The sequence below is a fragment of the Paramisgurnus dabryanus genome, chromosome 2 (assembly GCF_030506205.2).
Source record: "Paramisgurnus dabryanus chromosome 2, PD_genome_1.1, whole genome shotgun sequence".
NCBI classification, from domain to species: Eukaryota; Metazoa; Chordata; class Actinopteri; order Cypriniformes; family Cobitidae; genus Paramisgurnus; species Paramisgurnus dabryanus.
Genome location: NC_133338.1, coordinates 44,647,232 through 44,660,680, shown reverse-complemented (window position 1 = coordinate 44,660,680; position 13,449 = coordinate 44,647,232). Strand labels below are relative to the sequence as shown.

General features: G+C 37.3%; 1 protein-coding gene across 1 annotated transcript in view; it reads right to left on the bottom strand.

Moving 5' to 3' along the window:
• Positions 1–13,449, bottom strand: part of pcxb (pyruvate carboxylase b) — a 271,734-nt gene that overhangs the window by 52,397 nt on the left and 205,888 nt on the right. The window contains exons 11-12 of the mRNA XM_065289014.2: positions 7,456–7,600; positions 7,262–7,351 (exon numbers count right to left, since the gene is read on the bottom strand). Coding sequence (XP_065145086.1) covers positions 7,262–7,351; positions 7,456–7,600 — 235 coding nt within the window. The remainder of the gene's footprint in view (positions 1–7,261; positions 7,352–7,455; positions 7,601–13,449) is intronic.

Here is a 13,449-nt window from a genome sequence, read left to right as displayed (position 1 = left end):
AATGGACAACAAGAGGAATGAGACAACTTTGCTGCTCCTTGGGTAGCACTTTATTTTACAGTACGTGTACTTATATTGTACATATATGTCTCACAGACATGTGTGGTACTTACTTTTGAGAATCTATATGGTAATTAAATGGTGTCATTACTGTACTTACCAGTGGTACATACTTGGTAGTTATTATGTAACTCTAAATAAGTACTGGGTAATACCAGATACATACTTATAGTGTATGTATACTGTAAAAACAATAAACACTACTGTTCTTACACATGAATGTACATTACAGTCCCTCCAGAAAAACATGATTATGCGATCGCATCATTTAACGCATAATCTTCCAAAGTTTGCATACTTATGCAGGTGACACAATTTTTTTCAAATACGCCGCACTTTCGCAGCATAAATTGCAGATTTCCGTGCACAAAATATGCGGGGCTTGCACAATTTCATCGCATATAATTGCATAAATATCCTGCATATTCCATCGCATTTTTTAACAAGTGTAAGTTAATAAAAGGCATTTATAGTGTACGTATATAATAACTAATAATAAACATTGCTGATGTGCCATTTTTGTATTCTGTATCTTTGTCCTTTATTGTACCCTTTAAACTCAAGCATTGAATATCGTACACATTAACTACTGGGTACATTCACTAGTAAGTCTATAGTAACGTCATGGAAACAGGACTTTAAAAAGTGTTGCATTTTACACAGTTATTATACATTACTTACCACCTAAGATATAGCATATTATACAACAGTTCTTTCTGCTTCTCGAATCTGATTGGCTAAGAGCTATGCGATATTGTGCTGATAACGGCACTGTAACCGCTTCACCTTCCGTATTATTCCGCCACCTAGTGAATAAGGGTCCTAAGCAGGCTCATCTCTGAATGGAAAAACACAGACGCGCTGTTTTGAATCACTCTCCGTGTGTCTCATTAGTTCACTAGCTCATAAATCAGTCTGTGAATCCCCAATCGGTTATTATTCCGTCAAAGATCAGCGCTCTTGGATGTTACTTTAAAGTTAATGGGAGAAATGTATTGTCACATCGTGTGGACGATTAACACTTGGAAAGAGGAATATAAACACTCGTTTTTTTCTGGAGCTATATCTTTTATCAGAACGCGAAAACACCGTGGAACTGCAGGTAAGCACCGCAGCTTTTAAATGTGGACATTAATCATTTACTTTATCGTGACGTGACTATTAAAACATGTTATGAGATATGGCCACTGGTATATTTATAAGCAGCAGCATGCAAAAACATCTCTCTGACACCGTTTTGTATAGTACTGACAACAAAGTTTAATAATAATAATCGAGTGATCGTATCGCGTTAAGAATAAATAAGAAAGCAATAGTAACGTTATACAAGTATAGTTTTATTAACTTTTACCTCGCGCCAAAACAATAACAACACAAAAGACACTAAATATGAATAAAAAACAAGTAATAGTTTGATCATGACACCAAATACTGCTGATTTGATCTCATTTTGACGATCATAAACAAACAAGGCCAACATGAGAGCCAGGGAATCCATGTCAGAGATGTAGCCCAGAGAGGGCGGTGGTCAGCGGGGCGAGTGAACACTGACGTCCGCTCATGCTTTGGTTCTCATTCGTACCGAATCTCACTAAGCAAACGTTCAAACAGGCGCTATCTTTACTAATCGACTGCAGATGTAAATATAATACATATACATTCTCGACTGAACTAATCTTAAAACTACACTTTGTGACCAAGAAACGGTAATATAAAGTAACAGCTTTTACGTCCATTGAGTTATTATGAGCTTCAAAGCAGCCGAAAGTTTTACCTGTCATTCTGGACGCCCTCAAATCCGTGGCGGAAGAAGTAGTTCCCAAACAAAGAGGCTTTTAAAATAACTCCGTTGTTGTATTCTAGTTTTCGTTTTTCAAACGTGTGCCGTCGAACTGTTGTATAAAAGCAATATCGCTCTCGGTGTCGTGTGATATAGCTCTATATCATCACGGCTGTGATTGCCTCTGGCCTAATCACAGCCGTGATGATATAGAGCTATATCACACTCCTACTCGAGCGATATTGCTTAAGTATACATATGACACTATAACTTAGGTGGTAGGTACTGTGTAATAACGGTGTAAAATGCAATAATGATACCATTTAATTACTGTGTATATACTTAAAGTAAGTACCACACATTTGTCTGTAAGTACAAGGTATTAACCATATATGTACAAGGTAAGTACACGTACTGGAAAATTAAGTGCTACCGCTACTTGTTTTACACCTTAAGAAGCTCATTGGTCACTGCTGAGGCTACAAGTGCACTATTTTGTTTAGCATAATATTGGATTTTTTTTATTTTGGTCTACGTTAAATATAGTTTTATGTCAGTATAGTTTCAGGTTTTTATCAATTGTGACCCTGCCTGTGAAAGCCCAGATAAAGTCATTTTGTTGTGATTTACTGTTTTCTACATCACATCATGTAAAGAATATCTTTAATATTGACTGAGTAAGGTCATGTGAAAAACAGAATTAAATTGGAAATGAATAAGTGAAATCAAACTTTGATTTTCCTATAATCTCAAAATTTGATTATAAGACTAGATTTCACCTACAAGGTCACAATTTTACAAACTGGTCAGGGAGCAGTCAGGTTTCGGAGACCATGCATAATGCAATGTTTGCAAAGTATGGTTTGTTTACAGTTTGATCGATTTAGCAAATTCACATTTTCCCAAGACAATCCTTTCACAGCTGCTGTAGATTTTATCTTTGTTTAGTTTTAGTTAACAATAATAACCTTGAAAACAAGAACCACCAAGAAACCCCAAACTATTTGTTGTTCTGACATGCCATAAAGAGAGTTGGAAGGGCTATTAGCTCAGCTGGAAATTTGGTTGGTGGTGCTATTAAAGTTCACTAGCTGACAGGCAAAGCTGCACGCAGTGGCTCCCTTCACTTGTGCTGAATGTTTATGTAAATAAGGCAAACATCTGAAATTGGTGGAAAAATAACAGTTAGTGGGCTGCTAGATTAATCAAACAAATAAAATAAAAACACAAGCACAGCCAAAATCACAATTCCAAATGAGACGAGGGTGTAAGAAAGACAAGGACTGGGATGACTGATTATGGAAACACTGTAAATAAGACATTGATGCATAGATTTGCATATTTCTAGACATACCAATACACCCACACATAAGTTTAAATGTATATGCCGGGGGTTTGCTGCTAAGGGAATTTCTCAATACGGAACCCTGGCAGCCATATAAAAGGGATGAAGGAGGCCAAAGCCAATTTATCGCGTATTGTGTGTCGGATTTGCACATGCAACGCACACAATGCCCATCTCATGAGGCTCGGTTACACCTACCACAGATGTGACCTACTTACACTGACACATGCATCGTTTATTCCATGAAAGACCTGCTCTGCACACACACGCGACACACATTTAGTCCATTCGAACGGGGTGGTTTTGTATACTTCATGTTTTGCAAATTACAACCTATACAACTGAGAACCATCGATGCATTTTCCATGCATGCGTCCATCAGGGCTCCTTTAAAAGCGAATCACACACTCAAGATTTTATACACGTCATGTTGAGCAAGCAGAGAATAGGTAAACCAACGGGAATAAGAGAAAATTGGCTTAATTAATTGTCCACACATATGCACGCACGCTCTCTATCCCACAGGAATCACACACACATTCACAGAAGGATTGCAATACGCAGCTCACACACACCTAAACCCCTTTAATGAGATTTCTAATGTGGCCGGATCCCTCTTTCATTTGGCAGAGAAGGAGAGAAGGGAAGGATTAAAGCTGCATTATCACACTCTCATACGTCCACTGAGAGCGAGAGAGAGAGAGAGAGAGAGAGAGAGAGAGAGAGAGAGAGAGAATGAGGACTGTGCAGGAGCACTGCCAGTGTTTTTGGCCAGCTGTACACAGGAGAATGAATTTTGTGTTAGCGCTTAAACGTCTGTTGCGATGGACCCTAAATAGGGCTAGTGTGTTCATTAACAATTTAAGCAATATGCAATGTGTGGCATGTGTGCATGGAGAAGAGTAACAGATTTTATCTAATTTTCGAGTAGCGTGACAGTAGTTCAGCCGTCTTACATTAAGTATAGGCTGTACAGTAACAAGTTACTTTGCCAACAAGTAGTGCGACGAAAAGCTTTATTGCTGTTTTTATGAGATATTGCACATGCATGCAAACTGGGGCAATCATAATGCGCTTTCTGAAGCTGTTTTCTCTTACTGTATGCGTAGTCCAATTTATTTAAAGTAAATCTTTTCTTTTGGAGAGTTCATGAAAATTGTTTCATTTGAGTCCCTGGGCAGAATGCTTTTGTAGTTTATAAGGGATTATATAATTGCAAGTACATTCTTTTAATGTCAAACAATGTTACCAAGGTAGAGTAACAGTGTTGACAATATGTAGTACAGATAAATACACACTCTCTCTCTCTTTCTATCTCTCTTTTACACGCACATGACTGTCAACACTGTTACTCTACCTTGGTAACAGAGTTTGACAAAAACAGAATTGACATAGACTAATTGAGACAGTAGGACATTTTTATGCTATTTAATGTTATGGCTTTTATCATCTTGTGATCCATGACAATGAGTACCAAATTATTAAATTAATAAAAAACCTGCAATTATATAGTATCTCATATGAAACTGCTTACCAACTTATGCTGGGTACACACCAAAAGACAATTGGTCTGATTTTGGGGCGATTTCCCCCCTTCCGACAATCCTAGCTATGTCCCGATTATCTTGATGGTTCTACAGATTATCTTATCTGATTTTCCCTTGGTGTGAGGTGTGTTAAAGAGTGTCCGAACCTGATCGAAAGAACCTCAGAGCCACCCCGATCACGAATCGTAAATATTAAACATGTTTAACTCTTTCCCCGCCAATGACGAGATTTTCCGTCTTTCCGCAATACAGCTATTATCCACCAGGTGGCGCCCTTCCAAACTTTTTAAAACCGGAAGTATTGCCCTCTGGCAAACTGCTGCATGTCCGTGTCTGTTTTAAAGATCGCTCTGAATGGGATCTCTATGAAAAGTCCGTCACAAAAATGGAATTATCTCTGCTTTTTGCTCAAAATATGGTGTTTTTGCAAAAACCTACCCATATTCAAAAGCTGATTGCAAAAGAACCACTAAAGGTAGGATGAAACGGTTTTTTTTTGTTTGAAAGCAGAGGGTCTGTTCTTTCATTTGGTATATTGTATGTTTATATATTTAAAGAAGAACATTTTCTGGAAGGCATTAAACTTTGGTGAAAATCATGAAAAACGCTGGTGCTGGCTGGCAACTTTTTTTTAAAAACGCTGGCGGTGAAAGAGTTAATATTTACGATCAGAAATCCTGACGGAGGGGGGAACTCCGAGGACAAGCACGCACACGCTCTTGAGATTATCACGTGAAACGAAACAACATCCAATCAGAAAGTAAGCTGATAGAAGACGAAACCATAACAACTACTATGGCACAGCAGGCACAGTTCAAAGTGAGATAGACATCAGAGACATCATGTTCAAAAGCACATTTCATGTCATTTCTTTATAACCGTTGTTCACCATGTTTGTTTACTGTAAAGTCACGTTTGGTCGCGAGAAACATCTCGAAATCTCCTTGAGATTCAAAACACACTATAGGAGCAAAACGGTTAAATCTAGGATTTTTTTCAGTTTGTGGTTCATTTCATTTTGAAAATCTTAAATGTTAAAAATCTTTTGGCGGGTACCCAGCATTAGATATAGACGTTTCATCGGATGCACTCAAATTGTAGCGGTTACGCGCAGGGACACACTGGCCACAATTTTGTTGCTGGTAAAATAAATTTTATATAATTTAACCTTGACTTTGACATCCTAAAATGACTTTAATTCGAGCAAATTTACTTGGTGTAGCTAAATTAGATGCATTGAATTTTAAATGCAGTCTGACCACCCAAATTAAGACAACATTTATATACCAGGTATATCAGTATAGATCATATCATATATATTTAGGTGCATGAAAAACATGCCAGTAAAGCATAAATAGATTAACTTAGAATGAATATATTAAAAGTGGAGAAGGGGTGTAGAAGATGAACTTAAAAGATAAACACAAACCCCTCGAAAACCACTTTAAATATTTATTAACAACAGCAGTAAATACTGTCAAAAAATATACAAGAATTGTAAGTCACCTTAAGCTTGATCATGGTTTCAGTTAAAAGTGATTTAATACTTTTTATGACAAATGTCGAGAGTGCATTATTTTTGCCCAAAGTAGCGTACATTAAAATAATGCGCGAACCTCTCAGCTGGTGGGTTTCATTTGATTTCGTGTGCATTCAGGTATGCGCTGAATTTCTCTCTTCTCTTGCCCTGAGAGTGTGCACACAATTTATATCTCTTCAATCACTTCCATGCAATTGTTTTTATCTTTTCCCGAAGTGTGTATGCGCTCAGACTGCGTCCTCTTGTGCGTTCACAAATCCATCAGCTCTCGCACGCTGTCTGGAAGGTTACACTTTGGTCCGCAACGCTCCGCTGATCGCGCGAGCGTCTCAACAAACGCTCTCTGTTCGTTGCACTGGGTGCAGAGTGCTCATGGGAGTTGTAGTTTCCCAGTGTCGCTTTGCGCATTTTTTATCATTTCGCATAACTTTTAAGAAAGCTACAATAAAAAAAATTATATTCAACCTGTCAAAGTGGCTAGTGGGATTGGCTGTCTTACCCCGCCACAGCAAAAATGACGAGTGTTAATGTCAAGCCCTGGTTATGCGCCTGAACCGAAGTGAACGTCCGGTCTGTATATTTATCAGTCTGGCTAGTGGCTGAACTGATCTCTGAAAAAAATACCTTGTCGAAAATAAAATGTTTTGGTTTGCTAAAGACGAGTATCATGAATCACAACTGTGCAGAGAGGTTTGGCAGCCAGGAAAGAATTCAAGGACTTGTAGCTAACATTGTAATTTCACACAATAACATTAGCTCAGTGTAATAGTTTATAAGGGTTAGATATGATATGTGTACAAAGGTAATTTACTTATATTTCCCTTGTTTTCAGAAATAAACTACTGTAAAAAGACTCAGTGTTACTGATTCTATGTGTAAGTCTACCAGAAGTTGCATTTAGTCTACAAAAGCAGTTTTTTATGTTGTTGCTGCTGAAACCACCAATAGAAAGGAGAGTATTTTGTGTGTTGAATGTTTGTCCGTCTTACCCAACGGAACGGGAGGAATGACTGGATCAACAGATGAAGGTTTGGCTTTCACTGCAATTGGAGTCATGGGTCCATTTACCATGATGTGACCTGTGGAGAAACCAGCAGATGTTTAAACACAAATGAACGCACATACAGTACACATATTCGGCAATCACAGGTGCACAAACAGTGATGAATGCTTATACACTGACCCAGATAGTGCAGAAGTTTCTGAGCTCTGTTCTGTGTAGGCTTCAGTATGAATAGTTTCTGATTCTCATCAATAAACTGCGTGTCTACCGTGCCATATAGAAACTGGCTGTTACTCAAAACATTCTGCAGAAAGGGAATATTCGTCTGAAACAGAAAGAGAAAGAAAGCTTTAGATAAATCAATGGACAGACAGAGGATAACTGACATGTGGGCTTTGAACACATGAGCAAGGTCATCATATCATACACTTTACCCATTCACCATATGAATGAACTAACCAACATTGAGTGTACTTACTGAATTCATTTTTGATCCAGTTAATGTATTTGCTGAACTGATAACCCATTTAAAGTACACACTGAAGACATTTACTGAATGTGTTGCATTCTTTGCAAAAGTACTTAGTATGTTAAAGTTAAAGATACTTTACACAAATGGGTGATTCTCGTGAAATTAGACTTATGAGGTGTCATGAAACATTTTGATAAAAAAAGTAAATGCAAAGTAAAAGTATCAAAATAAGAAGCATACAGTTACAAACATCTCTTCATGTACTATTTTGCACATGATTTCAAATGACATCATACAAAGGCAATTTTGTTTTTTTTTCCACATTTAACGGGAAAATTTTCATTACCGCAACGTGTCCATGACTGGATTTGGGTTATTTGACATGGAAAATTTATAATTAAAAAATCTTAAAAATAAAAAGCTTCAGTGCATGTTATACTATAAACATTTACAGTAAAGAAACATGTGGTATTTGGTGATCATTGGTAAATGTAGAGACAATAATTAGGATTATAAATGTGTCCAATACCAATTTTCTCATCCTCCACAACAATTTTCAATCATTGTTTAAGCCCTCAAGGAACTGACATTTTCAAAAAAAGGGACATAATTGACTGTGACACTCAAGATGGCTACCAGGTAAGAAGTTCTTATTTTTTCTCCCCAGATAAAAGTTGAAATTTTGTTTGTCATAGTACCCTGACTACTTTTAAGTTCTCATTACCGAAACATGAGTTTGTAAATGCATATATTTAATTTAATATCATGTTGTGGAAATGAAAATTTTTGATGTACAAAAATACATATATATATACACACATATATACACACATATATATGAAATGTTCATGGACTACCTAGAGACAATAAAAAACTACAGTGCATTACAGTACTGATACACTTTAAAAGGAAAACCATTAAACTTAATTTAGACTGGGGTCCATTTCATTGACAGTGCAGTATTTAGTGGGAAGTTCTGAATTGTAATATGTGCTCTCTGAGCACTCTCATTTATTTCTTGATGGCTACTATAAATGCATTAGCATTGCAGACAGCTGCAGTTCAGACCATAACAGAACACAGCAGAAAAAATGAGGCCCCAGATTACAGCTATCAAAACACCAGCACACACAGCTCACCGCACCGATAAACACTGCTGTGTGCGTGCGTGCGTGCGTCTATATGACAAAGAGAAATAATGTGTACGGGATGAAAATCCAGACAGAATCTGTGTGTTTTATATCACAGACGGACAGGCAGGGCAAAGCGAGAGAGACAGAAACCCATGTGTGTCAAAGTGAGACGTAAAACATCTTGTGTGGAACCGAAGATGTCAGATCTCACTAAATCTCTTCCAGAATCTAATATGACATCTAACTGACGCCATGTCTCAAGGTTGCATACATCCATGAGCAAGCACACAGAAGGATTTTCTTAAGTCTTACGTCACTCCGTACGGTCTAGAAGGGGATCAAAAGTCAATTAACCAGAAAAACTTGACAGAAAATAAGGGGATTTCTCCAGTGGAGTTATTAGAGGATTTAATACAGTTTTCCCTCCTTTTCTTCTTCTGCTTGGATCAGATGATGAAGTATGAACCGTTATGAAAAGATAAGGAGGATGGGGAAAGAATAGTTCTCAATGAAAGAGAGACTTAAGAGCTGGATCCTCACTTTTGCAAGTTCGTGTGATTTCGGGTCTTACTGTATTTTGGTGTATCATTGTTACCTTCATTTGGTTTTACTGTCACTCCTTCGAAGCCCTGCAGGGTCAAATTCGGTCTTTGCATTTGCTTCACTGGTTTCATTTACCAGATCTGACATTATTTTGCTCTTGCCGTAAACCGTTTTATCTTTAATCATGCCACAGTCTTTCAATAGAGAAGATCCTCACTCGTCCATTCTCTAGAAATTATTATTCTTTTTTTAATTTAAATCAATTCTGTTTGATTAAACTTAATTAGTGTTAATTCATCTTGCATTATATTCAAGTCAATTCGTTCTGTTTAGAATAAATCGAATTCTATTTAATTTCATTTGTAAGTGAAATCAGTTGTACAATATTCACTGTACTGTAGCGCAACTCAGTTCAGATCAATTATTTGCAAATCCATATTTAACTGCAGTATGGCTAATACAGAAGAATATCAAACTTTTTAAAATCTCTTGATAAATTAGGAAATGATAACATCTTTGAACATTAGTTCAAAGTCTATTATTTACTGCTGTTTATCTGTCCTGTGTTCAGGGAACCAATGCCAAATTTACCCCGATTGATGGCAAAGAGAAAAAAGTACGGAAATGTGAGGCCAGTGACTTTGTGCGTAATCTTTAACAAAAAATGCACAAATAAACAACAAACAAATTACACAGATGCATGAAAATCCATGCAAAATAAGGGACTGAGACAGTTAAATTAAGGGCTTTTTATGTGTCTGTCTAGCAAACCAATGTAAGTGTGGTCCTGTCAGTGTAATTGACATATTTATGCAAAAAGTTGAAAACGCACACGCACACACACACACATGCACACACACACAGCTTTCCTTATTCTTCTTAAATGTGTGAAGCCATTAGTGCATAAATAAGGGCCTGTCAAGTAATCTGTCTTTTCATCCACCCATCTGTCTCTTTCTCTCTCTTTCCACTAAATCGCTAAAGTGTGTTGGCAGACAAAGTAAACAGAGAACAGCATTTCTGTCAAGGCGTCCGTCACAAAATTTCACTATGAAGAAAAGTTTTATACTGGGATCTGCTTTTATACCGATTTCATGCGCTGTCCATGGTGCTGAATGTACATTCTTATTAAAAGGTTCGAAACATGCTCTTGGAGAGAGAGAGAGAGAGAGAGAGAGAGAGAGAGAGAGAGAGAGAGAGAGAGAGAGAGAGAGAGAGAGAGAGAGAGAGAGAGAGAGAGTGAGAGAGAGGTAGTGTCTGACGGTGAATGTGATGCATCTGTGTCTGTGAGTAATTGTCTTTGTTTCTTTGGTGTGTTGTGACAATGGTGTGAGTATACCTTATGACTAAGTGTGTGTTAACAGGATTAAATATAGAGGACAAGCACACATTGCTTTCACACACAGACAAACACACATGCTTGTATTGGGGGAAGAGGGTGGGGTGGCATAACAGCACTATGTGAAAAACATTTTTGAAGAAATGTTGGACAATATATGTTACAAATTAATGGTAACCGTGACATACACAACATTTAAATGCCACCAATGCACACACTACAGGGTTTCCCGCAGCACTTTTCAGTTCGGGCGGCCCACCTAAGATGGGATACCCTACCACCTTAACTAGGTCGTCCAAAAAAAAATAATTCCACCAAACGCCACATGGCCGAAATGAGAGAAAGTCATTGTCCGTCACTGTCTGAAGGATAACTAGCCTGTTGATAAAACATTTAATTCATTAATAATCTAGTATGTGTTCATTTTCTGTCATAGTTTCTTCAAAATTTTATTTGAGTGTTTTAAATAAAAATATTTTTATCATGACGCCCCTTTGATTGCCACGCCCCCACCCGCCCACCTGCACAACCCTACCACCTTAACTAACACATTTTCTGCGGGAAACCCTGCACTAATTACAATTGCTACTAACACAATACACCACAAAATATCGAAAAACAGTGTAAAAGTTGGGATTTTCACATAACGTTTGAGTTAGATAATCATACTTGGCTGTGATGCAGGGATTGAGTCGAGCTCTAAATCCAAAATTAGCATAAATAATGACGTTTATAATATTCAACACATGAAAACAAACAAGAGTGGTCACAAGAGTGAGCTGAGTGGTCATTCATTTTCTTTACTATTGTGATTGACAGATTACATAAATATGTCCAATCTTTTAAATTAGGCATGGGTATTGCGACTAATTTGTCGATGCTGTTTTCTTTTCTATATGGCTTCAATTTGTAACGATGTTGATAAATAATTTATATTTTATTTATTCTTGAATTTATTTTTGTTGTGCTGTCACTTTAAATGAATATTCCACTATGATAAACCAAGAATCCCGATAATTTACTCACCCCTATGTCTTCCAAGATGTTTATGTCTTTATTTGTTAAGTCGAGAAGACATTAAGTTTATTGAGGAAACCATTCCAGGATTTTTCTCAATTTAATAGACTTTATTGGACCTCAACAGTTCACAGTTTCAGTGCAGTTTAAATTTGCAGTTTAAATGCAGTTTCAAAGGGCACTAAATGATCTAAACGAGGCATAAGGGTCTTATTTAGCGAAACAATTGTCATTTTCATAAAAATAAAAATATGCACTTTTAAACAACAACTTCTCGTCTTGCACCAGCTGTGTGATGCACCAGCGCGACCTTACATATTGCGTAATGATGTTGAATGGTCACGTGTTACTTATGTGAAACGCACACTTACGACCAAAGACAAAGACATTAATTAATATCATTCCACATACAACAACGTCGGAACGGCCTCTTTCTCCAGACTTGTAAACACTGGAGCAGAAGTTTCATTTAAGTCATGCTTGACCTTTTGACATGATTATGCAATATGTAAGGTCAAGAACACAAGACGAAAAGTTGTGGTTTCTGGACGAAACTTACAATCGTTTCGCTAGATAAGACCCTTATGCATTCTTTGGGATTGTTTAGAGGCCTTTGAAGCTGTGTTGAAACGGCAATTTTAAAGTGCATTGAAACGGTAAACTGTTGAGGTCCAATAAAGTCTATTAAAGCTGCAGTCGGCAAGATTGTTTTGATCATATTCACCAATAGAATAACATAAATTAGACTGTTTAAGAAAAAACCCTCCAACTAGAGCCTGTTATTTGTTTGGTAAAAATCCACTGCTCCTGGTTCATTTGGTCCAATCAGCGCAGGCCGTTTCATTTGGTCCAATTAGTGCAAGGCTGTGTAAAATCTGCCTGTCAATCACAGTTCCTGCACAGGCCACAGATCCCCCCCTTCCCCCTCGCGCGTTACAATATCACATGCATTGAAGTTCACAGGTGTGTTGGATTAAACGCTGTATGCAGCATGATGGCAGAGAAAACATTCACTAACCAACTTCCGATTTCTTGGTTAACAACCAGAGCTAAGAGAAAAACCAAGGAAAAGAAAACAACCAAGGAAACAAGGATAGAAAGCGACCATGCCCGTAATAAAATTTGGATCAATAACGGACCAGCATTTGAAAGGTGGAGAGATCTATGAGATTTTAAAGGGTTCAAGCTGGATACAGTGCTTGCCACATTTCTTCTCGACAGGTAATTGTGGTTTATCAACCATTGATTGCATTTCTGAGTGTTATGTAAGTCATCTCCGTATGCTTGCACATGCACTGACGAGGACAAGCTCTATTGGAGGTTGCTCTGTGATAGTGTGGAAGGGGCATGAAAATGGTAAACATTCGAAATCATCTCAATCCTCCAGGGTTGCAGCTTTAATTTGAGAAAAATCCCGGAATGTTTTCCTCAAAAAACGTAATTTCTTCACGATTGAATAAAGAAAGACATAAACATATTGGATTACTTGGGGGTGAGTTAATAATCAAAATTTTCGCTTTATGAAACTGGAATATTCCTTTAAGACCTACATGTAATGGACTGATACATGCGTTTTCATTCTGAATTGTTCACATTTACACAACAGACTATGTTTATGAGGATAATATGAAATAATTTTGGGTAAATATGTCCGTTTATGTGCAAGGAAA